Source organism: Lissotriton helveticus, chromosome 1_2 (genome assembly GCF_964261635.1).
Source record: "Lissotriton helveticus chromosome 1_2, aLisHel1.1, whole genome shotgun sequence".
Classification (NCBI taxonomy): domain Eukaryota; kingdom Metazoa; phylum Chordata; class Amphibia; order Caudata; family Salamandridae; genus Lissotriton; species Lissotriton helveticus.
Genome location: NC_136058.1, coordinates 119795476 through 119822759, shown reverse-complemented (window position 1 = coordinate 119822759; position 27284 = coordinate 119795476). Strand labels below are relative to the sequence as shown.

Here is a 27284-nt window from a genome sequence, read left to right as displayed (position 1 = left end):
GTATCTTCTCGAGGTGCTCTAAACGCATCCTTGAGGCCTGGCCTCTTATACACAGGTTTATTGCTTTATTACATAAAACATATTCTTGTCAATACATTGATGTACGGAAAGGCATCCTCGGAATCTCCGCTCCAAACCCGTTCCCACACATATTTACAGTAAAAGTCCCCACCCTGCTCTCAGTAGGTGATGACTATCGCGCAGCTGGATATCCCGCCGGCTCCCGGAATGTGTGTGGCTGATCGGATCTCATGGGGTGGGGGCTTTTATCAGTCATAGATTCTTTGAAGAGGGACAGCTTCCTACTCTAAGGGACAATAAACTTTATCCGCAGGGCTAGGTGACGGCCTGGGATCGGGCGGGGCAATCGGGCACAGAGGAAGGGGGTTCATCAAAGGATGCGTGATCATTAAAGGGACGGAGGGAGGTGTTAGTCGGGTACGGGATGTGGCTCCGAGGCAGGGCCGCGCTGAAGGAGTGGTTTATGGCCCAAGTATGTGAGAACGTGGGCTGTCAGCGCGTGGGGGATGCTGGCGGGGTCAGAGAGGGAGAGAGAGAGACGCGCTGGCTATCGGCAGTGGGCAGAGAGGCCATGGCATTCAAAATGGCTGCTACTTACGCGCACATTTGAGCTAAAAGGGGACAAGATGGCGCCGATAATGTTTACATTGCAATCTAGATTTTAACAGTCCTCCCTTTTCAACATATCTAGCCAGCTTGTCAATTTATGTCTATCCCCATCATATTACGGATTTCTATATCATACAAAGCTTTCATGCGTTCAGCTTCAAAGTTCGGAGTCTTAGGGCAAACACAGTTAGCAAATAGTGAACACAGAGGTGGCAAGCATTGAATACCCAGGCAGAGTCCGCATATTACGACGATTGGTATCAGTACAATCATGAGCAACCTCCATCCCCAGTCCTTTACAGTACTCCAGAACCAACTCCTGAGCGACCATCCTTCTTGTTCCTGATGAACATTCTGAGGAGAGTCTGTGGAGGTGTTCGATGGCCTTGTAAACGGAGGGTGAATTGTCTGGTATGTAGGTACAACAGCTGGACCCGATGATACGACATGCTCCTCCACGGTCCGCCAGAACCACATCTAGAACAAGGCGGTTTTGAAGAGCCACCAGACGGACCGCCTGAAGCTCGGCTGTATTGTTTGTGAGGATACCAGCTGTAATGTTCATTGTTGTCTCGACTGCCTGGGATAAATGTCGAATGGCATGACTGTTCGCCATCGGACCCCAAAGTGGAACAAGTCCTTTCATTGCATCCAAGAATTGTGCTCCAGTGGAGTCGGCCTGCTCGATGTCCTTTGCTCGTCTCTGTCGGTGATGGTTTGCCGGAGCCACATAGGTTGGAGGAAGGATGAAGGCTATGTAGCAGGTACCTCCCCAGCCCTTTGGGAGCCAGGTGTAGGCTTTTGTACCACAGACCAAGTACATGTTTGGAGAGGTGACAAAAGAGGGTGGGTCGGTTGAGTACAAAGTTCTGGTGATGCGGCAAGTGCTGTGGCCCACCATTTGTGTCCCATGGCCTGTGATGCATACGAGGCCCGAGACATTGACGACAGATAGGGCCACAGTCAGGGTGGCAGCTGTTCGTTTCCGGAGGTAGGAGAAGGTGGGTCTGGCTGGATTGTTGAATATTTGCATCTCCACCATTTCTTTAGCGGGGATGTCCATGTGAACAGAGGCATTGGAGGATAGAGGGCAAAAAGGAGAAGCAGCTCTCCCGGTTTTGTTCAGCCAGACTCCATGATAAAAGTGTGACATAGTTTCGGTGGAAGTGGCATTGTCTCTGTAGCACTCTTGCAAGAGGATCAGCCAGGCAAGGCAGGAGCCATGAACAGAGAAAGGTGAAGGGATGAAGGGAATGTAATGTCCGGTGGCATGTGGTATCAACCCACAGATCCAGCAATTCGTGGCATTTGCAGCAAGGTTGTGTTGGTGCAGCAACTGTACGAAGGAGTTGTTCCAGAACTCCTTACGCCTTTCTTGGATTTGAGGTGAAAGAGAGACCAGGTAGTGTTCTTTCATGGTGGTAGGCTGTGCAGTCGTTAGAAAAGAGAAGAGTGATAAGAAGAGCAATAGTCTTTGAGCTGTGCAAACTGTCAGTTTTCGGGTTCCTGTAGCGGGTCTTCGGATGTCCGGTTGCTTCCATCATCTTCGTATCGGGCGCTTCCATCATCTTCAAGGTGCTCGGTAGTGGGCAGAACCACAGACTTCGTTTGGTTTCTCTCCTGGCAGCCTTTGTAGTGTTAGGCCGCCGCTCTGAGAATGATAACTTAGTCAGTGGTCTACTTAGCCGAAGCTCCCTCCTTTCGTCGCAGGTTATACCTTTCTCTGGATGGCACAGTGGGATCAGGGAATTTCGCCAATTCGAGTGTCTCTGTTTCAGGGTAGCAGCTCAGGGATGGTCGGTCTTTGTCCAGGAGCTCTTCCTGGGTGCTCACGTCTTCGGTCGACGTCAGGGCCGGAGAGATTTTCTTGCAATGATGTGCATGCAGCCAATTTCGCTTCCCCTCCACTCGAAGAGCTGTTCGGGTGGTGATCAAGACTTGCCAGGGGCCCGTCCAGCGGGGTTCCAGACTCTTCTCCCGCTGGAAGTTCCGAATCAGGACGAAATCTCCAGGCCGGATGGTATGTCCGGGGCCCCTGGAAGCATCGGGGATGGCCTGCAGCACCTGATGATGAATAACAGACAGTGTTTTAGTTAGGTTATACAGGTAGTCAGACATTAGGACGTCCGGGACGTCGTGAATAGATGTCGGTTTGGGTGCGGACCAGATACTCATGGGCCGGCCGAAAACGACCTCGTAAGGGGTCAAGTGGTGTTTGGTGGGGGTGGAACGCATTGACAGCAATGCTAGGGGGAGAGCGTCTGGCCATTTTAGTCCTGTGTTAGCCACTATTTTCGCCAGTTTTAGTTTCAATGTGGCATTGTGCCGCTCGACCAGTCCAGCAGATTGGGGGTGGAAAACTGCGTGGAATTTCTGTCGTACCCCTAGTCCTTTCAGGATGAGCTGGATAACCTCGGCTACAAAATAGGGGCCATTGTCACTCCATAAAATACGGCAAAGGCCGTAGCGAGGGAAGAACTCTTTCAGTAGTACTTTTGCAGTGGCAATAGCAGTGTTGTCACGCGTCGGGTAGGCTTCCACCCATTTGCTAAAAGCGCACACAACAACAAGTACATACTTCAGTCCTTGACATCTCTCTAACTGGATATAGTCCATCTGTAGGACTTCAAATGGATGGTTGGGGACCCCAAACCCTCCCCGGGGTACGACAGTTCCTTTCCCAGGGTTGTGTTGCAGGCAGACTAGACATTGTTGGACTAATCGTTTGGCTGAGTCTGTAATTCTATCGTTATGCCAAACTCGGGAGACAAGTTCGGCCATAGGGGCAGATCCTATGTGTGCAGGGGAATGGGCCATCGTCAGTATGGGGATCAAGTACGAGTTGGGTAGCAACCATTTGTTCGTGTCTTTTGTCCGCCAGCAGCCTTCACCATCCTTTAATCCCACCCGTGCCCATTCAGTCAATTCTTGTGGTGAGCTGGCCATTTGGATGTCCCTAATAGTTTCCCTAGCGTCCGTCCATTTTTCTGCTTGTGACCTAGTCACGTACATGCGAGTCGTCGTCCTGTTCTCAGCTGTGGTTCGGGCAGTGATGTCGGCCAGTGCATTTCCCTGTCCAATGATGTCTGTCACCTTTTTGTGTGCTTGGCATTTGATTACGGCAAGTTGTTTGGGGAGGAGAACCGCTTCAGTCAGAGCGAAGACTAGATCTCCGTGCAGGATGGGCGTGCCATGAGATGTCAGAAATCCCCTCTCCTTCCATAAGAGCCCAAAATGATGAACCACCCCGAAGGCATACTGGCTGTCCGTGTAAATGTTTGCTGTCGTCCCCTTTGCTAGGATACATGCTCGTGTGAGGGCAATCAGTTCTGCCGCCTGGGCGGATCGTTGCGTGATGCGGGCGGTTTCAACTACAGTTCGGGCTGTGGTAACTGCATAGGCAGCTGAGGTGGTGCCGTTGGGGAGTTTAATGCAAGAGCCGTCTACCCATAGCTCTCCGTCAGGGTTTGGGAAGGCAGTGTCTCGGAGGTCAACTCTACTCCTAGTCTGTTCGTCCGTGAGGGTCACACAGTCATGTATTGGGGACACATCGGGATCGTTTTCAGGTAGAGGCAGCAAGGTGGCTGGGTTCAGTGTGGTGCATCGTTTCAGCGTGATGTGAGGTGCGAGCAGTGTCAGTTCGTACCCAGTCAGTCATGCGCTGGTCAGGTGTTGTGTCTTGGTCTGGTTTAGGAGGGTGTCAACAGCATGAGGCACTAGTACCGTGAGGGAATTCGAGAGTACGATTCCCTCACTTTGTCGGATAGAGACAGCAGCAGCGGCTACTGCTCGAAGGCAGGCAGGCAAAGCTCTTGCTACAGGGTCAAGAGTGGCAGAGAAATAGGCACATGGTCGTTGTTTGGGGCCAATGGACTGAGTCAGGACAGACAAAGCGCATCCCTCCCTTTCGTGAGTGTAGAGAGAGAAGGGCTTTGTATAATCAGGGGTTCCTAGGACGGGCCCTGAACAAAGGGCGTCTCGTAGTTCCTTGAAGGAGGATTGACATTCATGGGTCCAAGGGAGCGGGAAGGGGACATCTTTAGCCAGTAGGGAAAGTAGTGGTTTCACAATGAAGCTGAAATTTGGCAACCATTGTTGGCAGAAGGAGGTGAGGCCTACCAAAGAGCGGACTTGCTTCGGGGTTTTAGGGATAGGGGTCTCTAGAATAGCCTGTATTCGATCGGGTGTGAGCTTTCTCCCGTCTTTGGACAAGAGGTGGCCTAGGTAAGTGACTTGAGGTTGGCAGAATTGCAACTTCTTCTTGGAGACCTTGTGGCCATTTTCCGCGAGGAAGTGCAGGAGTTGGATGGTGGCTGTGACTGCAAGTGGAGTGGTGTCGGCCGCCAAAAGGATATCATCGACGTACTGTATCAACACCACTCCATCCGGCAATTGGACTGCGTCCAGCTGTCTCTTGAGGGCCTGGCTGTAGATGCTTGGACTTTCAGTGTAGCCCTGGGGTGCTCTGCAAAATCTGTATGAGCGGGATTTTAAAGTGAAGCCGAAAAGGTAGCGGCTGTCCGAGTGAATGGGGATGGAGAAGAATGCGTTCTTGAGGTCGATTACCGTGAAGGTGGTGGCAGTGGAAGGAATCAGGGTCAGAATGGTGGTGATGTCTGAGACTACAGGGTACTGGGGTACAACCACTTTGTTGACTTCTCGTAGGTCGATGATGAAGCGGTACGCTTTTTCATCTCCCTCACCCTGCTTCTTCACAATGGGTAGGATAGGGCTGTTGCAAACATTGCTAACTACTTCTTCTACCACTCCTGCATCTACCAGGGACTGGATGATTTTTACCAACGCCTTCTCGCCTTCGGGCGATATCCGATACTGCGGGAGTTTGGGGAGTACTGCGTCCTGTCGAACAGTTATGTGTACAGGGTCTATCATCATGCGTCCTACGTCCGAGTCAGTCTTTGCCCATAGGTACAGAGGTAGGGTGTCGAGTAAGGACAAGTCAGTGTCAGTGATAGAAAACATGCGTTGTGTGCGACAAGATCTGAGCAGTGTTGGGTTGTCGTACAGAATGACTCGAACTCCGTCTTGTGAACACCTAATAGTAGCTCGAAAATGTTTCAATAAGTCAAGTCCCAAAATGGCGTCGGGGGTGTTGGAGGAGAGCAAAAACGTCGTGTCAGTGGTGTTATTGTCCAAGTTAAAAGAGATCGGTGTGGACAAGGGATTAGTGGAGGGCGTTCCATCAAAACCTATTGATGTCACATGTGAGCCAGACAAGGGTGCCCTGGGAATCAATCGTTTAGACAACGCACTACGTGTTGCACCAGTATCTACCAGAAATGGAGACTTCGTACCTAGGACCTTAGCGGTGACATAAGGGCCTTGCTGGTCAACATAGAGCTTGACTGGATCCCTTCCTTGCCCTTGGCAGTCCTATGCAAAGTCGTGGGCATTGTCGCAATCAGACTGTTGGCACTGATTCTGTCGGGGACGGTCAAACGTGTTCGGTCTACCAGGTCTGTCATTGTTGGTGTCGCTTGTGTGCCCTCGTCCCTGTCCTCTATTTCTCGGCCCGCCCGCTACGACTCTCGTGTCTTTATTTCTGAGTGCTTCTTGCAGAACTGGACATTGAGATTTCCAATGGCCAAATCCTTTGCAAAACGCACACTGGTTCTCATCGAGGTCTGTTCGTGGAGCGCCGGGTGCGGGTGTGCGGTCTCTAGGGGGTGGATTTCTAGGAGCATTCGACTGGTAGTTCCCTCTATACTGTTCCCTTCCTATAGTCACCCCTTGCAACTGAGCAATCATTACCCTCTCTTTCAAGTCCTTTTTCTTTTTCTCAGTCGCTTGATCGTTCTCGTTCTTTTGTCGCTCATAGTATTGAGCCATCTGAAGGATAGCTGCGGGCTTGGAGGCCGCCCAACTACTCTCGCTAGTCTGTAGTTTCTGCGAGACTTCTGGTGTCAGGCCTTTCACATAGTTCTGGACAAACAAGTGATGACCGGTTGCAGTGGTCATGTCCTGGCCGCTGTAATCGGAGAACACCGTTTCAAACCGGGAGAAGTATTCTGATACGTCTTCCTGGGGTTTCTGGCGACAGGCCGTTACTACCGACCAGTCCACCTTCCTTTCTGGGACTAAGGTTTTTAATTTCTGCACAATCTTATCTGGTAGGTCTAGAATGGCTTTCATAGGTTTCTGTCCCGGCTCTCGCTGTTTGTCTACATCACCGAGTTGTATCCAGGTATGTCCGAACAGCTCAAGGTGGTCGACTTTCCGGATTTGCTTCCACACATCAGCTGGCAGACATAACCCAAAAAACAAATCGATATCCGCTAGGGTCATAATCGTTGAACCCAGAGCGGTGGCTAATTCTGTATAGAAGGCTGTGGGGTTCTTTCGCAGATCAGGCAAGGACTTTCGGAAAGTCAGGATGTCTTGCCGATCCCATGGTTGGTAAACCCAGTTGTAAACTACCCTCCCCCTCGCATCTTGGTGGGTAATATCGTCGTGTGTTCCCTGTCCTCGTGGGGGAACCCAATAGGGAGCGGCCTCCTTTATGGGCATCATAGTGTCAATTTTTTCTACTCTGGCTTCAGTCACTGCAGGAGTCGTGGTGTTGGTCTCTGGTTTCAGTTCCGTGAGGTGGCGGAAAACTTCAAGCGTACGCGTGAAGAGGTTCGCCACATCACACTCGCCTCCATCTCCGACATCAATTTTCCTATACAGAGTCGTTAGGTTTTCAGGGCCTTTTCCTTGGTATCGGTCCTCGTAGGCATTAAGGGTGTGGTAACAAAGGCGTACGACAAAGTGTCGTCTGTGGCTATTGGCATATGTATTGTACATATCCGTTATATAATCCTCACTTTCCTTTCGCACCACCAGTGTCTTTACAATCTTATCGATCCCAGCTCGTTCGTCCTTACTTAATCTATTCGATCTCGCGGGGTCTCTCCTCCCCGCTTCGGGATCACCTGAAGTTGCTGCTTGTGCTGTGCTGAGTGCAAGGGATTCGGTCGGCGCAGAGGCCATGAGGACCGAGGCTCCGGCACTACTCTCGCCTGTCGTTGGGGGTTGCGGGTGCTGTGCTAAGGGTTGGGAAGGGGCATATGGAGGGGGCATGTAGATGATCGGGGGACCTAGTAGTAAATCATCGTTCGTTCGCTGTTTCAAAGGTAGCTCGGGGTAAAGTGTGGAGGGTGTCCTGACGGGACACTGGCCTGATGATTCGGAATCTTGTTTTAGCTTGGTTTCCTCTCTTTCTTTTATTTCTTCCTTTAAGTTGTTAGCGGCCAGGTGAGCTGCCTTGCGTAATTCCTTTTCTAACCTGAACTCATTTCTCTTTTTTCGCTGTTCTGTTTCTTTGTGCCACATGCCAAAGCTATCGAGCATAGTGGGTGTTGTCTTATTGTTATAAAGGGCTGTTTCCAGCACGTTTATTTTGTCGTTATCAAAGGATCCTATCAGTGGCCACTGACTCCCCCGATCCTTTCTCGTGTATTTATGCCACAGCTTACTATAAGCCACGGTGACTAGTCCATATTTAGTAAACATGTTCTTATTAGGGGTGCCCTCCAGTGGAGCCGGATGGTTCACCTCTAATAAGCGGTCCGGGCTGAACCAACTACCAACAAACGGGGCGAAGACAGGCATGACGGGTTACAAAGGGGACAAAAGTCTGCACTACCTATCCTTCACTATCTGCAAAGACTAAACAGAGTATTGCGACCCTGTGCTTATTTGTGAATAGAGAATAACCCAAAGAGAACCAATTCCGAACGATCAATGTTCGGATAAACAATCAATCAAATGAGGGATAAAAATAGGCACGACGGATTACAACGGGGGCAAAAGCCTGCGTTACCTATCCTTCACTATCTGCAAAGACTAAACAGAGTATTGCGACTCTGTGCTTGTTTGCAAATAGAGAATGATCCAAAGAGAACCAATTCCAAAACAGTAAATGCTTGGATATCAATCAATCAAATGGAGAGGGAAGCAGGCACGACGGATTACAATGGGGGCAAAAGCCTGCGTTACCTACCCTTCACTATCTGCAAAGACTAAACAGAGTATTGCGACTCTGTGCTTGTTTGCAAATAGAGAATCTCTCAGAAACAATCAAATGAGTAATACTAGTATTTTCAAACAATCAAACAACCAATTCGCAATTCGTCGTGTTACACGACCTTACCCGGACCGCATGGACAGTTTCTCGTCTTCCGCTTCCAGCGACTGATCGTCCTCTGTTCTCCGTAATTGCTGTGGCACTCCTGATGGTTCCCAGTCAGGACCGTAGATCACTCGAGAGAGGTCTGCTCGGAACCGGTGAAGTTCGGATGATCGGCTGCCAGACGAGGGTCTATCGGGCAGGAGCTCTTCCCGATCGTTGCAGTCGTTCACTCTGTCGTTGGGACCTCTCCCACTGGATCCACGCGTCGCTGATGGGCCCCACTTTGGGCGCCAATTGTCGAAAGGTAGGGCCGAATCCGACCAAGAACCCTTCAGTATTTGCCCGCGTTAGCCGCCTCTCATACCATTCGAGATTTACCAAACAAAGAGGCAGGCGCTGGAGACAGAAGGCAGGAAACAGGAGTTTATTCCGACGGAGCAGAACACGTCAAATCAGACAACAGGGTATCTTCTCGAGGTGCTCTAAACGCATCCTTGAGGCCTGGCCTCTTATACACAGGTTTATTGCTTTATTACATAAAACACATTCTTGTCAATACTTTGATGTACGGAAAGGCATCCTCGGAATCTCCGCTCCAAACCCGTTCCCACACATATTTACAGTAAAAGTCCCCACCCCGCTCTCAGTAGGTGATGACTATCGCGCAGCTGGATATCCCGCCGGCTCCCGGAATGTGTGTGGCTGATCGGATCTCATGGGGTGGGGGCTTTTATCAGTCATAGATTCTTTGAAGAGAGACAGCTTCCTACTGTAAGGGGCAATAAACTGTATCCGCAGGGCTAGGTGATGGCCTGGGATCGGGCGGGGCAATCAGGCACAGAGGAAGGGGGTTCATCAAAGGATGCATGATCATTAAAGGGACGGAGGGAGGTGTTAGTCGGGTACGGGATGTGGCTCCGAGGCAGGGCCGCGCTGAAGGGGTGGTTTATGGCCCAAGTATGTGAGAACGTGGGCTGTCAGCGCGCGGGGGATGCTGGCGGGGTCAGAGAGGGAGAGAGAGAGACGCGCTGGCTATCGGCAGTGGGCAGAGAGGCCATGGCGTTCAAAATGGCTGCTACTTACGCGCACATTTGAGCTAAAAGGGGACAAGATGGCGCCGATAATGTTTACGTTGCAATCTAGATTTTAACAGAAAGGGTTGTCCTCCAGCTGAAATTGTTCATTGTGGTGGGATACACCTAAACATAGAGTGTTATCGGAGTAGAGATATTTGATAACATTGATCTAAATAGACTGGAGAGTAAGGGGCTGATTAGGGTGGCGGGGAGACCGCCCCTGAAAGGCTGTCGGTGGCGGTCTCCCCGCCATCTTAATAAGCTGTTTCGCCTGCCAGATTTTAATCGCGGTGGTGTGCAGGCAGGCCTCCCAATCCTTACAATGGTGCCGGTGCCGCCCAGGCACGCCATAGGGATCAGGATGGTCCCTCCCTGCCATCCTTTTCCAGGAGGTTCACCAGCCAATGAAAGGCTGGCGAGAATGGACATTAGGGGCTCGTGGCGGGCCCACCTTCACCCCGGGCCCCTTTCTTTGGGTGTCCCCCCAACAGATCCCTGTACCAAGTGACAGGCACAGTATGGTGCCTGTCACGTAGTACAGGGATGTGTTACACATCCCTTTCTTCCATTGCGGCGGGTGCTACAGCCAGCAGCACCCGCTGCAATGGAAAACCTGTACAATGCAACTGCCATGGTGGCGATCGCATTGTAATTTGGCCTGTGGGACCCCTGACACTGTCGGTCGGTCACCATCTCTGTTAGGGTGGCGGGCGGATGTGAGTCTGCCCGCCATGCTAATCGTACCCTAAGCGCTTAAAAAGAGAGTTGCAACTGTCCATCTCTGCTATTGTTCAGGCAACAAGAGCAGAGTTGCATAGAAGCTCGTGGGAAATTTTGGATGAATCAAAACCGGTAGGTATGTATCTTTGTATACTGCATCTTTAAAGCATGAATCGACCTGAAAAGCAGCAGATTGCTGTACAGGTATTTCAAGCAATGGGCTGTGTTGGAATATTGACAACATTTCATCAAATTTTATTTTTTTACTTTAAAGTAGCAAAATAAGTCATCATTCTTGTTGTGAAAAAGTTGGAGGACATGAGCGTCAATTTGAAAGACTCTATTCCTCCAGAGTGGTAGTTCCTTGCTAAATAAATACATTAATTCAAAAGGATGATTTGGACTAAAGCTCAAACAATTCATCTTGTCTACCTTGAAAAGAGGTCTGTATTGTTGAGAAGAGAATCCATGGTTAATCATGGAGTTTTCAGTTTTCTAATATGCCAGATGTAAATTTAATGAAATATTAACATTTATCGTAAGGTATGCTGATATATCGTGGATATAGAAGACAAACAATAAGAAATGTATTTGCCAAGTGCAATCTTCAGGAAAAAATATTCTGTGGGACTACCTATTTTTCTAAGTAAGCTGCTCACACATCTTCATAAACTGTTTTTAAAATGTCATCTTTAAGTCAAATGCAACTGTCAATCGTTTCATTAATATGACATATTTTGAAATGGCAATTAGCAGAGCTCATTTAATGTCTTCTTTTAAAATTACCCTTATAATTTAAATGTGAAAGGATCGACTTGTTTTAACTCTGTACATTGAGTACATGCTTTTCATGGCAATTGCCTAAACTAATTTAGATTGATCAAAGATAATTGTTATTTTCTTTTACAGAAAGTAGTGGAGGGGATAAACCCCGGACAGGTTAGAGGGCTTGGCTTCGATGCGACATGCTCACTGGTGGTTTTAGACAAGCAGTTTCAACCTTTGGCTGTCAACGTTGAAGGTACTGTAAGGTTTTCATACTATAGCTCAGATTACATCTGCCTGTTGTGTAAAAAATTGAGAGCAAATCGAGTCCGCAAAAGACTGCTTTCTTTCCCCTAACTTGTCTGTGTTCCCTTAGTTTTATTTGTTTTTATTTTGAGTGAAAGTTGTTGTTCTTATAAGCCTCTGATGCTACCATTTGTTGCTCTTCCGGTTTACTGCCAAGAAAGCATTTGCGACTTCCGTTCTACTCTATGGTAGATAAAGTCAGCGATAGCACCGTGATGCGCCGCATGCTAATAGTAACCGCTCTCACAGCTCTCCTTTCTAGCTACCTTTCATGCATGCGCTTACTACAGTCTGTTTCAATATTCTGTTCATGAAACATGATCGCACATCATCTGTTTGTGTTGTTTACACCAGAAACATTACACAGTGCAGGTGCTATGATGTTTAAGGGCCTAATAACCCGTGGTGGTGGTCCCTGGACTGCAGGCTGGTAGTTTGCCTACTCTATTATGAATACATGGGTGGGAACGCCACAGGGCCGCTGCATCCGCCGGGGATCATGGATTCTGTGGTGGTGGTGTGGCGGTCAGAGGCCTGAATATGCTTGGTAGGGGCGCTACAGCACCGCCGAGCCTATTAGGAGTTTCCTGACCGGCTCACTTTAAATGGCGGTAAGCCCATTATTAATACTGTGGCGGTGAGGAAACTTAGGGTGCCCTACAGGGCCCCCTGTTGCCTCAGGGCCATGGGATGCATGCATGGGGGGGGGGCACATGGTGTGCCTCCCTGTCTGCATGTACCCCCTTTCCTGCATGGCTAGGACTTTGCAGTCCATGCAGTGCAGGGTCGGACTTTGGCGTTCCCATTGCGGGGCCTTTTTAGTAGGCACCGTCGTGAGAATCCCAAAGGACCGCCCTCCAGACCAGGAGAAAACACCTAATCTGGCGAGCGTTGTGACTACTTGTTTGGGGATCCTGGAGTGGGGCTCCAGGACCGCAAAAAATTTAATCAGCCCTTAAGTTCTGCTGAATTCAGTAGTGCCCACTGTGCATGTGTACACCATTTGCTTCCACATCTCTACTGAGGCACAGCGATGTTGTCATTGGCGCAAGATATATAATTGTTGTCAGTGACATTTTTACAATGGGGACAGTAGCTCTAATTTTCAATTGTGAAACCACTTGAGATACTTATTTAGTGTAGAGCCCGAAATGTGGCAGGACATGATTTCCTATTCACTTCCTAATCGTTATACATCATTTATATTTAAGAAAAAATAATACAAGCAATTGTGATGCCGAGAGAATCAAAATAAATGGCCACGTGTATATGTTCAAAGAAGAGGTCCTGCACGCATAAAAGCACCGGAGAACAATCTATTAGAGCAGTTATACTCAAAGTACGGCTCACGCTGTCCCTGGTTGAACAGCACCACCAGGCTGCTTTTTACTTAACAAAGCACTAATACGCATAAAGATATTAAACAAGTAGCAATGATTTATCGACAGTCGAACTGAAGAAAAAAAAATCCCAGGAGCTGCCTGCACCACTTAACTTTAAGAGCAGGAGCGTAGCTTGGTCAGTAAGAGTGGTAGTTGTGGTGGTGGTGGTGGTGGTGGTGGTGGTGGTGGTGGGGGTTGTGAGAGGGGGGCTGAGCTCCAGATTTTCCGACAGTTAGGCTGACATATAATGTTTCATTATATTAAATGATAAACAGGGTGCATGAGAGGGGCCTAAGGGGCAGTGGAAAGGGAGAGGAATGTGGATTGGTAGGAGCATTAAGAGAGAAAACACAATATTTTGTAAAATAACCATTTTTTTGAGGACTCTCAAAAGAGTGTGTGTGCGGGTTTTGTGTGTACGTAAACATCCTTGGTGAAATCTGACATCTCATGATACCCAACTGAAAGCACCTGTACGCAACTATTTATAAGAAAATACATTTATTAGGGGGGAGTAACACCCCAAACCCCCTCCTGCCCCCTCCCGAAGCTACATCCCTGTTAAAGAGCACTTCTTCATTTTTAAATACATATGCAACAAACGCAACCATATGATAAAGTCCCTCCAAAATTAAAAAAAGTGTATTTCGTAAAAGTTCAGAAACGTTTCACCTTAGTACCTAAGATTATAAAAGTGAATTGTGATTTTTTTTTAAAGTGTCTGTTTTTAAACATAAATTTAGAAGCATTTATGTCTTCCCCTTCCCCCACCCTGACAACAGTGCCAATAGGCAAAGGGAAATAAACCAATTCCAAGGATCACACAGTTTGGTCGAGTGCGGAAGCTGCCAGGTGCAATTCAACCACTAGATGTACATGTGTTGCTTCCTCTGGGCTCACTTTACACCACCATCCCCGACCGCCACCACGCTGACATCAATGCGGCCTTCGCTCACACCACAGATGAACTTTTTGGCCCCGTTGAAAATGTTTGCGAGTAACCGTGTATTAATTAGAGAAAGTAGAAGTCCTGTGCTTTCTAAGGAAGGGTTTCCTGTGTTTATTGAATAGAACTGTCCCGTTTTTAATGCCGCAGAGACACAAGCAAAATATACTGACCAAAAATATGCTTTTTTGTAAGCTGCAGCTCGCTGACTGCTGAAATTATTTCACCATCCTAGATTCCACTATTACCCAAATAAAAAGTATTTCACGCAAGAGAAGTTCACGTAATTGAAGGCATCACTACACTCAACTGTGTTTTATTGCCCCTTCTCTCTTCATTCCTAGACTTGACAGGGCCTTGCCAGCCTACACTTTCCCATAATACCCCATCCGTTGCAGCATACGGCATGCCAATATTTTATTTTTCAAATTAACACTTGAAAGCGCAGTTCTCGCACTCGCGCGTCATTTTGTCGCATATTCTTCAGCTTCTCATGTATCTTAAAAAAAAATATCCCGAACTGCATGTTTGTCATCTGTGGTCTTGGCAAAAAAGAGTCTTTCGTGGGGGAGTCATATTAATTCCCCCTAGAAAAGGAGCAGCGCCTCAGAACACTACACATCCTAAGGATAAGGAAGGTGTAGTGAACTTAGGAAACACGGTGAGATTTGAATAGGAGTTTATTAGTAGAAAAATCTAATCAGGCACCTGGGGATGACTTGAACAAAAAAGAGGTTCCATCTTTACACACACACCTGATGAGAGTAACTCTGCAGCACATTGTGGGTTGAGGCCCCTGCTGTGTTTGGGCGCTTTGTAAAAGAAAGTAGTTGTCACTCGGGAGGTAGGAAGGCGAGCGAACTCCCGGATACTCCGTGCTGGCGTTATTTGCCTTTACTAAACAGGGGAACTGAAGGAAACGGCTGGTTCCTTTGTGACAGAGATAAGAACGTGCTTGGGTCGAGGAGCTACGCTTCTCTACTTTTGATCATGTTATCAGAAGACTTTTTATGCGACTCATTTTTCAGGAAACACATTTGTCAACGGTGCCTCTTTTGGTCCACGGTGTAGGATGTACAGTGGTGTGGCTTCCAGTGACCCTGCTGCATTTCACTCTGCCTATAATGCACATGGAAACTGCAAAAAAAATCAGGGGCCTGTACACAAAGGCCTTTTGGGGTATGAAAAGCAGTATTACTGTAGTACTGTTTGATGGGCTTTTGAATGCCGTTCTAAACTGGCCATAAAATATCTAAAATGAAAATGTCGGTGAATATTCATATATATTTAGTAACAATAAAATGGACTTTGAACTTTTACTAATAGGGTTTGGACTTATTAGGCCCGAATCACAAAGGCATGTGAGAGAAGACTCAGTGCTTAATTTGTAAAATACAAAGTGCCAGGGCCTTGACCAGGAGGCCACTGCAGCTTGCACCACCCATTGATACTGTCATTGCTGTCAGATGGTACCAAAACACCGAGTACCATCTCTCTCACTTGCAAGTGCTAGAGTGCAGATTATTCCAGGTCCCCAAAGCTAAACAAATGGCTGGAGAGGCATAAATTACTAATTTTTAAATTTATTGTATTAATAAGCAACCATTGTTCTGCTCATCTCTAAATTAGATGAGCAGCACCACCATGTGGCAGACTGTCATAACTGCTGTGTTGACAAATAAGTGCTGGTGCCCAGCACCGGAAACCAATTTAGTGAAACTCCCGGCTCAAATTAAGCACTGAGAGTAGATCTACTTCACTTACTCATTAAGGTTTTTGTGAATCAGTTCCTCATTACTTTTGACTGCAAAAACACCTTTTCCAAAGAATGTAATGTCTGACTTGTACCCCCTGTGCATTAGTATGCAATGGCATAACGAAATTTGAGGGCCCGCCGCCCCTGCACAGTGCCGGAAGGGCCCCCTGGAGCTTCGGATCCCCCCCCCACACACACACACACCGCAGGGGCTAATCTTACGTCATTAGTAATATGATGGGGTTTGAACGTTATTCGTGTGTGATCTGTTATGAAAGACTAATGCGCTCTAAGCCAGTGCTTTAAGTTCCCCTTTTCCACCTGATAATGTTGGTGAAAGGGGCTTCAGTACACACGTTGGATAACTAAAGTAAGCTGTTTGGAAGAGGTTAAAAGGAATATATTAAGTTTTGGAAATAACTAAAAAAAACGGACTCTTTAAAGCATAAAAACCATGACTCCATGAGTTCAAAATAGCTCATTCACACCTGCTTGTCAGCTATGGTCAGGGGTATGTGTGGCGCTCAAATATAAATATATTAATTATAAATTAATATATAGTTTCAAGGTGCGGGGTAATATCATAACAGCAGATGTCTCCCTTGTAAATTGTGGTGTTGGGCTGCCTAAGACCTGTAACAGGAACCTGTGCACATGCACTAAAAGGGCGTTGGGTGATGTCATACTAACTGTTACTAAACACTACATGAGGTTCCATGCTCCAAGCCCTGATATTTAGAACAATGCACACCTGTATACTAAAAAGAAGAAGCATCAAATGAATTTTTCAAAATGCATTTTTTCAGAAACGTCTAGCACTCCATGTCATAGGGGCTGAAGAAACCCATTGAGCATAATTGCAAAACTAGGGTTCTGAGACATTTTAAGGCGTGGGTAAAGTGGGCAGTTATACAAATATAATAAATCCTTGGGTCTAGATAGAAGAACTAAGAAGAGACACAAGAGATTGTTTCTCGATGCTTACAGGGGAATCCCTCCTTTAGGACGAAATCCCATCTCCCACCAATGGTGGCATGCTTCATCATCTGGGTTTCTCCTCTTGGTGGGAAAACCTAGCCCCGCCAAGGTCAACAACCCCCTCCCTGAGAGGGAGGAGCTCAGGGATGTTTTTTTCTACTGTGTTATTGATGTAATAAATCCAGCAGATGAGAAACTTGGTTGGGTGAATGGCGCAGTGCTACACATTTTTTTGTTGTAAAAGTGAGGAAAGCGATACTAAAACTAGCTACCAAGAGCGAAGGGGAAAACTTTATTGACTTATTCCTGGTGCCTGGATTAAAACAGTTCACCTGCAGTATAAATATGTTACTGCATGTGTGTGACAGGTAAAGTGGGCAGTTGCCAAGTCCCCCTGTCTTTAAGGGGCCCCCTAGGGAAGTGAACTTTCTTAGACCTCTATCTATTCTCCCTCTCTATCTAAACCTCCTTCCCTACCTACCTATCTCTACCTGTGACTCTGTCTCTTTACAAGATCTCATCTTGAGGATTTCTGGGGTTCTGTGTAAGACACAATTCAACTCTTTTTGTGCCTTACATGGTCTCTCAAAATATGTCTGGCCCATACCCCCCAAAATCTTTAACATGGCACTGCTAGATGTTTCACCCCCTGTCAGGTGAATGCACAATGGCTTTCTATCCTCACTTGTAATTTGGAAGTAATGTAATAATATGAAGTTGTTTTTAATATCCTACTTAATATAGTTCTTAATACAATGGCATTGTCTTTTCTAAGCTCTGTGTTACTATTACCCAATTTAGTGGTACTCATGTTATCAACCACAGAAGGATGATTGATTGAGCTGAGCCCTGTAAGATTTCAAATTTGTGTCTTACTCCTCATAAACTGATGCTGGCAAAGAGGCACCTCACATGTACCTTAGCCTAATTAAAACTATTAAAGTTAAGTGAACTAGATAGATTGTTTTCATAATGATATTAATATTCTTTCCGACAAAAATATGAACCCTCCATTATGAAGATCATTTAAGTAAAAGAAACATTCAAGACAAAAACACTGTTAAAGTTAGCATTTTATTTCGTAAATAAGATGCGGGGATATATGCGGTTATTTGTGTTAAAATGTACTGTCTTTTCAAGAGGACCTGTGCCTGCCCTACTGCTGTGCAACTCTGAAGGACATTTTCCTAAGTGTTATTGCAAAAGCTCATCCATCAAGCCTTTTCAACGCCAGAGCTAAGTAGTTCAGGCAATGCACAGTGTGCCCATTGTGTAACTTTTAGGCCAAGAAGGAGTGGCATCCCTAGACTGCAGCATGCACTTTGATCAAATTGATAGCCTCTTATATCTGGGAACCACTTGAGGCATACATATCTTTACTTCTTACATTGTCTCCACATTTGACTGCAGGCATTTGTCATTAGAGAAGACCTGGGCAAGTTGTAACTATTTATCATCATTAATCCATCCTGTCTGGCTAACTCTATCAGGCTCATTGGGAACTCTCACACTTCACATGAAGCCATTTCTTTCCTTCTGTTCCCTATGTTCTTGCCATACATTTGAAAAAGATAGAAAATATTTACTAATGCAAGTCATCGAAAAGTTGAGCACACTTGTTTTGTTGCATTAGAAACACCACTATATTTAGAACACGTAGGCCCAGATTTATCAACATTTTGCGCTAGTGTAAAGTCACCAAAAGTGACATAAGGTGGCGCTAAGTAATAATTTCCGAAGTGAGCACTGGCAAGTTAGCTATATGCAACGTAAAGTAGAGCTCAGCACTACTTTGCACCACTTTGCATCAAGGGTGCGTTCCATGATGTGGCTGGGGTGTTCTCACAGTACCATCCATCATTTTTGACACAAAGCCTTATCTCCTAGAATTGGTTAGGCTGGGCTTTGTGTCAAAACAGAAGCTTTTTTGAGGCAGGTGTAAAGTAGGATAAAGGTTTTATTTTATCCAAAATGTTGCCTATTTGCATATGCGCTGCACTGTACAGCACACTTATAAAGTGGGAAACGTTTTAAAGTTAGTTTAAGCTAGGCTTCTCCAACCAGTACCTTTTTAGCTTTCTGTTAGTAGCTCATCTAAATGTAGCACAGCTGAATATTATAGAAGCTTTTGCTTGCTTAAATTAATATAAGTACACCAACATTTAAAAGTGTGTGCTCGAGACTAAAATGTGTGTATTTTCAGAACTCAAATGCTAATGTTTGTGCCAAATAGTTGAATTTCCAAAATATATTCAAATCTGATATTTCAGTGATAAATCATGCAGTGCTGGAGAAACTTACCCCCACATGCATCATTGTAGGATTTTGCATTTCCTAAATTGCGAAAATTAAGGAATCGCAATTTAGGAATTGCAAAATCCTATGCATCAAGAAATCCTAACTTTTTTTAGGATTTCTTAATTTTCAGAATTTGCGATTCCTTAATTGCGAATCGCAATTAAGGAATGGCATTACATTGATTCCTATGGGCCTAGAGGCCCATAGGAATCAATGCCGTTTTGCATTTTTTTTTTGAACTCGCAATTTGTTGATGCATTGCAAGGGTGCAGAGGGGGGTCCAAAGGACCCCCCCCTGCACCCCTGAAATGTATTTTAAAGTGCATGTTTCACACACACATGTCCTAAGGACATGTGTGTCTGTAACATGAAAGTTTACATTTTTTTGCTTTTTTAAAGATTTTCGCAAATTAACACGAGGGTCAACCTCGTGTTAATTTGCACTTCTTATTTCAAAATTTGCAGTTTTTTAAAAATTGATGCATTGCATTGAAGGAATCGCACAAATGCGATTCCTTAAATGCTTTCGCATTTTTAGGAAATGCAAAAAAAGCGAATTTTGAAACATTGGCCCACATGCATCATTGTGTCTTTTTGCATTTCTTAATTTGCGAAAAATAAGGAATCGCAAATTAAGAAATGCAAAATGATATGCATCAATATTTTCGGTATTCTTGTGGGATTCGGTAAAAATTGCATTTTTTACCGAATCCCAAAGAAATACCGATTTCTTAACTTAATTTTCGCAATTCCCATTGATTCCTATGGGCCAAAAGGCCCATAGGAGTCAATGGAAATTGCGAGTGGCACTTAGAAAATTTCATGGGTGCAGGGGGGGGTCCAAAGGACACCTCCATGCACCCCTGAAATGTACTTTTCAGCATAAGTTACAATCACACATGTCCTAAGGACATGTGTGTGTGTAACTTTACAGTTTAAAAAATGCATTTTTGTGCATTTTGAATCAATTTCGCAATTTACCACGAAGTTGAACTTCGTGGTAAATTGCACTTCCAATTTAAAAAAACGCATATTTTTCTATAATGATGCATAGCATTTAAGAAATCGCACAATTGCGATTTCTTAAATGCTAACGCAATTTTAGAAATCGTAAAAAAGATGCGACTTCTAAAATGGCATGATGCATCCCAACAAGCACTTTTGCATTCGCAAACGGCCGATTTTAAGGAATCGCACCGTCTGCGACTGCAAAAATGCTTGATGCATGTGGGCCATTGTTTCATGCATCCCAAAAACGTATTTAGGAAGTGCAAACGGCCGAATTTACCGTTTCGCACCGTTTGCACTTCCTAAATAGGTTGATGCATGTGCCCGTATGTATTTAGCATATTATGTTGGTCCCAGGGTCTCGGTAACGACGCCAAAACCTCCTGTGATTCTGGGCAAATCACTTAATCTCCCCGTGCCTAACAAAAATGAATGTGTGCCCTCATGTAACGTAACTTGTGCTATGTAAAGCGCTCTGATACCTGATTCGGTTCGGGTCTAGTTCGCGCTATATAAAATTCTGCAAACAAAAAAAAAAGAAAAAAACCCTCTCTAATGCACTGAAAGGATCACTGCTGAAAATCTTGCATGGGGTGGCCACTAATGTGGTCACAATTACGACACTAATATTATGAGTAGCTCAGGATCATTTTCATTGAACATAAGCAACTCTTATTACAGAAAAAGTTGGAGAAACCTGCTCTAAGCTTAGAATTTTGTAATAAAAGGGTATCCTTTCAAGACAAAGCATATGCTAAACTAAGCCGCGCACCTTTGCACTCAAGGGCACTGCAATGCAGTCCTGAGACAAGTTTACAGGGCTATCATGTGGGTTTGGCAACCAGTACTACAGCCCCAATAGTAGCATTTGATTTACAGGACATTGGCACACCAAGTGCACTTTACTACCAGTAAATCAAATATGCCAATGATGGCGAACCAATCAGAGTTATAATTTACACAGGGAACATTTGCCTTTAGCACTGATCAGCAGCGGTAAAGTGCCCAGAGTACATAATCCAGCAAAAACAGAGTCCAGCATAATATCAAAAATATAGGAGGTAGAGGCAAAAAGACTGATGAAACCATGCCAAGGGTGCCAGGTCTAACAATGTTCTTTTCTTGGAATTTATGGCGTTCATTTTGAAAACAAAGAAGAAAGCATGTTTGACATCCTTCGTGTTGCACTGAATTCTATGGTCCCCCTGTTGCCCTTTGTGTTCCACACCCCATGCAACTCGGGGAACATCTCCCTCAGGGGACTGTGTGCATGGATGCACCAGAACAATCTAGGCGGAAAGGGCACCCGGTCATGAGATGCATGCCGCATCCAGCAATGTGCTCTCGGACAGCGCATGAAGCTCTACTTTCTGCTGCAAAAACAAACAAACTGATATGCAGCTTGTAATTGCATGCAAAATACTATTTATGAAGCATATAAGGCACTTTCAAAAGACTGCTGAAGAGCATCATTTGTGGAAAAATGCATATAGATTCCTGTTTTGCTCAAATGAATCCCCAAATGCTATTTTTGTGGTAAAATTGATTCCAAAGATTTGAGATCACCTCTCTAAGTCATTATCTGCATTTTACCTCTTTCTTTATCACTCATTTTCGTTCCCTCCCTGTCTACCACTAACTCTCCTTTCCGCACCCACTTCTTTGCTCTTTCTTCCCTTCCTGTCATCTTCCTTTCTCCCACTTCTCTTTCTCTCTTATTTATTATTTCTCTAGTTTTGGAAGCATCTTAGAAGGTCCCAGAGATTTGCAAGATCTTTTGGTCACAGCAACAGTCTTGTGAGACAAACACTATTTATTTTCGGAGGGAAGCCTCGCCCTTTATCCTCATAATAGTGTCGTCTCAGTTGTGCTTCTGTCAATGGGCTTTACTTGTGGACATCAGCATGGGCTGGCCAGTTAAGTGCAGCACCCTGACTTCAATGAACAGAGTCCAGGGATGTCAAATAACACAGCGATGGCTGGATGTGTGGCTTCTAATATGGAATATGTCAACAGTACTAAAGCCTGCCTCACAAACCTCATGTTCCAACATTGGTGCAGAAAGAAAATGTGTTTATAACTGCACAAATGTAAAACAGATTGTATCCGTTGTACAGTACTTTTCCAAATGAAGGGGATCAGCTCCTGGAAACATATTTAGCACTGAAACACCTGATAATCCCTTTTTTTCCCTAAAGTGGTGCAACCACACATTGGACATTTTGCTGTAGATGTTATTGCAGAAAGTATATATCTCATGTCGTTTCTTTCCAAATAAGCCCCATTAACACAACATCTATGCAAAAGATATTGGTCTGCAGACAGCCGGTTATCTCTCAAAATAAAAAAGGAAACAGCTGTAGCCTCAGTCCTATAACGTGAAAGAACAGAGTTGATGTGCTTAAACACAATTAGTAATCAATGCAATCTCACTGTTGCAGAATGCACACATGAAGTGTCATGTTTCTTTAACCTGTGCTTGCAAAAATATTTTGAAAATATATTCAAGGAAATGTGAACGTTTACTATTTGCGTGAATATTGGAACACGGTTATCACTCCTTCCCAAAATCATTTGCGATATACCGTGGGAGGTTCTATGACAAAAGGTACATACTTGGCTTAGAAACAAAGCCAAGTCCAACCTCATTCGACACTTAGCATAAAGACTCCGAAGGAACGCAAAGCAGAGTGAGAGCAGAAAGCAAGGAAGAATAAATGAATATATAAACATTGGATGTATGTTATATGAGATATTTATATTTATATCGCCAACATTCTGTAATTCATATAAGGCCTCACTGCAATCGGATCCGTTACCTTCTCATCCTGATTTTGAGGATTTTGACATAGATCAAAGTCTGGCTGTGTCTTCGAACTGTAATCACAGCAGAGAATTGATGGTTATGGTATTATTCTCAGTAAGTGAGTTTTTATAAATAATATATTGATCAGTTACGGAGTTTACTGGGTGTGGACTGAGAACTTGCTAAAATAATTCGGTGGTTCAGATATCAGTGATTATTTAATACACACCCACCACCAAACAAAGCTTGGTCTCCTTATCTGCAGCTCCTCCACTTCAGTACTGTCTCCAACATCCACCATCCAAGACCCAACATCCTTGAAAAAACACGTCCTTGAGTATCAAGGAGAGGCTATAGCCCACTGGCGTACATCTTCCTGTGGAAAATGGGCTACTAACAGAAAGTGAGAACAAAGAAAGTAGTATGCAGTTCCTAAAGGGTAAAGAAGTGACTGTGAGGTAAAAGGCTACAGAGTGATTAATCCAGAAAGGGGTTGGGGAATTCCTCCTTTCGGATAGAGTACCCTCACACACCCAGCCCCTAAGTGTATTTGGTCTGTTGGCAAACTGCACAGGAACCTCTAAGGTAGTGGCCGTTAACCAGTGGTAAATCCCATAAGTTTCTTTGGAGATAACCTGGAGTAACAATTTCACCTGGCAAATGAGGAAACACACACATTGTAATACTGCCAATGACATTTACCTACTATCCTGCCCGTGTGACCTTAAATACGTGGGAATGACTACCAGACCTGTCAAAACCCGTATAATTGAACATAAGCGTAATATCGGATGCCACAATACCACAACACGTCTGTATACTCACTTCCTGCAAAGTAACCATACCTTTCATTTCTTTGTTCCCAGTATTTGGGCATGTATGCTGGACCTGTGTTACAAAAGACCACCACTCATCTCCATTTGTTGTTTACACTACTAACAGAAAACACAGGGGACGCAAGAGTCTCAGCTCCAGAGCCTGAAATCCTTTTCCGCAATTCAGCAGCGATTTGGGCAGTGTTTAATTTTAGCCAGTGGTTTACTGTGCTCAGCACCGATACTTAATTGTGAACACAGGCACCTATAACAGTCTGCCACATGGTGGCGCTGTTTATGTAATTTGGAGATGATCAGAAAAACAGCTGTATATTAATGCAATGTACATTAAAAATGATTAATTCCTGTGCCTGAACCATTCCTATAACTTTGGAATCCTGGAATAGTTTGAATTATCACAGTTTTAGGAGTGTTATGGTTTATAGTTGTGTACGTGTTGTCGCTGCCAGCGCTGGCAAGGGCAGTGGATGGTTTAAGCTGCAGAGGCCTCCTGACAAGGGCCCTGGCACATATTTCATTACAAGCTAAGCACTGGGTTTGGGCCATGTTAGCGCCAACAGGCTCCAAATGCCTGCCCTCCACAGCGCACTACACACATTGTGTATATTCACAAGTAAACACTGAACCGTTATGCCCCTGTGCCATGAGTTTGCTTCCTCATCATGGTTTTAGACTGAATGACCTTCCTACACTGTACCTTCATAGAGGTTGGTTTTCCACAAATGTAGTTTCTTTAAGTGTGATTGAACACAGATGAGCAATCCAAACATGCTCCATGCAGCCATATTTCTTTTCTCAAGCAATTATTTTCAGTAAAAATGAGCACAATAATACATGATTTATGAAAGCTAATCTCTCTAAATGGCCCTCGGATGTGTGTTAGTATGCTCTTTCTTCCAGCCAGATTTCCTCAGTTAATAGGATCATCAAATCATGGCCAGATCATGGTCATCTATGGGGGACCTCTGGAAAACCACGAATAACTGTGATTTATCTGTGTGTTTGGATAACTTTAGTGAATATTTCATATCTGCTTAGCTCAGACGTTAAGCTCTGCGGAATTCCACTTTTTAAAAGTGAAATAATAAACTGTTTGTCCCGGAATAGATTCCATGCCCCCCCCCCGATAGCACCACTCCAGAAGACTCTTCTCCTTGGTTTTATCCCTTCTCCTTAAAATATTCTGGTTATCAGTGCTGACAGAAGCATGTTCTCCTTTCAAACTTTCTTCCAACTTATCTTTTACCATCAACCCTCATACTGGGTGAAAAGCCCCACCTCTAGCCCTACCCTCTCTCCTGTAACCTTTTAGTGGGGTTGCATACTTCTCTTGCCATCCCCTTCTATAAATCCATCTTTTATCTTTGCCTGTGCAACCTCCTAAGCCTTATTTTCCTGCTTGCTGAAACGTTCGACCCACCCTCCCCCTTGTACTCTGTAACCACCATATATTGCTAACGATGTATTTTTCTTTAAGGCTCAAGATGCATGATGTTTAGTGCCAGACCTTTTTCAAATGTATCAACTGGGAAGCATTTTATATTGTACCTTGATAGAACCATCCATCCAACTCTTTTCCAGTCTCAGAGAAAAGGGTTATGTTTTTAAATGTACTCTTTCCCTCTAATGTATGGTTAATTGAGTTCTATCACTTCTCTGCCTCTGCACAAAAGAAGGTTGTTTCTTACTCATCTCGGATACTTTCCCATTTATTTTACCAGTTTATTGAGTTCAAACATATATGGCCAGTAGTCTGTATGGTTATTTTCTTCTAGACATAGTAAAATAACTGCTGTCTTTTATATGCCATTAGCAGATTATAGGTATTTTATTTATGCTTGCAGGGCTGTATACAAAGTAAATATATATGTATGTAGTAGATGGAAGTGATTATACCATTCTTTATCACATTAGGCGTGGTAAAAAGACTACAGTCCTCTGTATGCTGTATTGCAAATGTGATTCTTTGCATTGTATGTGCAGGGTTGTTGTCCAAGGCAATTCAAGTCATTTGTTTTTACTTCTAAAATCATCACTACCATCAGGTGTCCCCCCACCCCCAGAAAGTGAGCCCAAACAAATACAAAGCTAGGCTACCTTGTATTTGGCTGCATGCCCCACTATGAGTAGAAATGATAGAACACAGTTGCATTGCTTTATAGGGGTCATCTCCCTGGCAAAATTAACCCACTTGCTGCTGAGACGTCTACTCCTCCTCTAGTGCTGAGCCTTTCTCTACTGCTGACCGCTGCGCCTCTCACCAGGCCGGGTCACCCCCTTGCTCCTCCTGCCGCTTCCTGCTCCTGCCAGCCAGCCTTGCTCCTGCCAGCCAGCCTTGCCGCTTTTTTTCCGCCGCCGCCGCCCCCCTGGTCCCCCGAGTGGCCCAGCCACAGCAGAGCCGCCCGCTCGCCAGGTCCCGCCGCTGCTCGCCACAGGCCCCGCCCACCACCGGCCCATTAGCTGAGCCGCTCCCGCCGCCCAGCTGACCCGCCCTCACGTCCCCTTCTTATGACGCCCCCAGAGCGACCGCGCAGCGGATGCACCGACTGAGCGCCGAAGGTGCGCCAAAGGTAAGCCCGTCTGGGCCCGTCCGCGCCTGGACCGCGCCCAGTGCCAGGACCACTGGCCCTCGCAGACCCCAGCCCATCCGCCGGACGTACGACGCCGCCACCCTCAACGCACTCAACACCGGCCGAATCCCGGGATGCTACCGAGCCACCCCGAGACGCACCCATGGACCCTTCTGCTGCAACGCCTGCAAGTTCACCTGCATCCGGACCTGCACTACTCCAGCACCGACCAAGACCAAGCCGAGCAACAGCAGAAGCCACCTGAAATGCATCCTGCTCAACACCCGCTCCGTCCAAAGACACGCCGTCGAGCTCTGGAACCTGCTCGACACAACCTCACCAGACGTCGCCTTCCTCACGGAAACCTGGATGAACGCCTCTTCAGCGCCCGACATCGCCATCGCCATCCCAGATGGCTACAAGATCATCCGGAGGGACCGCATCAACCAGACCGGAGGAGGCATCACCATCATCCACAGGAACACCATCCGCATCACGACCAACACCGACGACACCCTCGCACCCGCCGAACACCTGCACTTCCAGGTACACGTCAACCCCAAGACCACCCTCAGAGGCACCCTCATCTACAGACCCCCGGGACCACGCACACAATTCAGCAAAGACATCGCCGACTTCATCAGCCCGCACGCCCTCCTCTCCGCTGACTACATCCTCCTCGGGGACCTCAACTTCCACCTGGAGAACAACAACGACCGCAACACCACCACCCTGCTGGACAACCTCACCAACCTTGGTCTCAAGCAGCTGGTGACCACCCCCACCCACTACGCCGGACACACACTCGACCCCGTGTTCTCATCCAGCAAGGACATCGCCTTCAGCCACGCCACCGGACTCCACTGGACGGACCACAGCTGCGTCCACTTCAGCTTCAGTAGGACCACGATCCACCACCACCAGCAACAGGTTGCACGCAGGAGCTGGAACAAGATCACAGCCGACCAGCTCGCGACCTCCCTGAGCATGAACCCTCCCACCAGCGCAACGAACCCAAGCCAGGAGGCCACCAACCTCGCGAAGTGGATCAGCAACTGCGCAGACGACCTCGC

At 46.0% G+C, this 27284-nt stretch overlaps 1 protein-coding gene across 2 annotated transcripts in view; it reads left to right on the top strand.

The window, feature by feature from the left end:
- FGGY (FGGY carbohydrate kinase domain containing) overlaps positions 1-27284 on the top strand; it is a 2115431-nt gene that overhangs the window by 243900 nt on the left and 1844247 nt on the right. For both annotated transcript variants that reach the window (XM_078669875.1, XM_078669881.1), the window contains one exon: positions 11470-11581. In XM_078669875.1, the coding sequence (XP_078526001.1) occupies positions 11470-11581 (112 nt within the window). The remainder of the gene's footprint in view (positions 1-11469; positions 11582-27284) is intronic.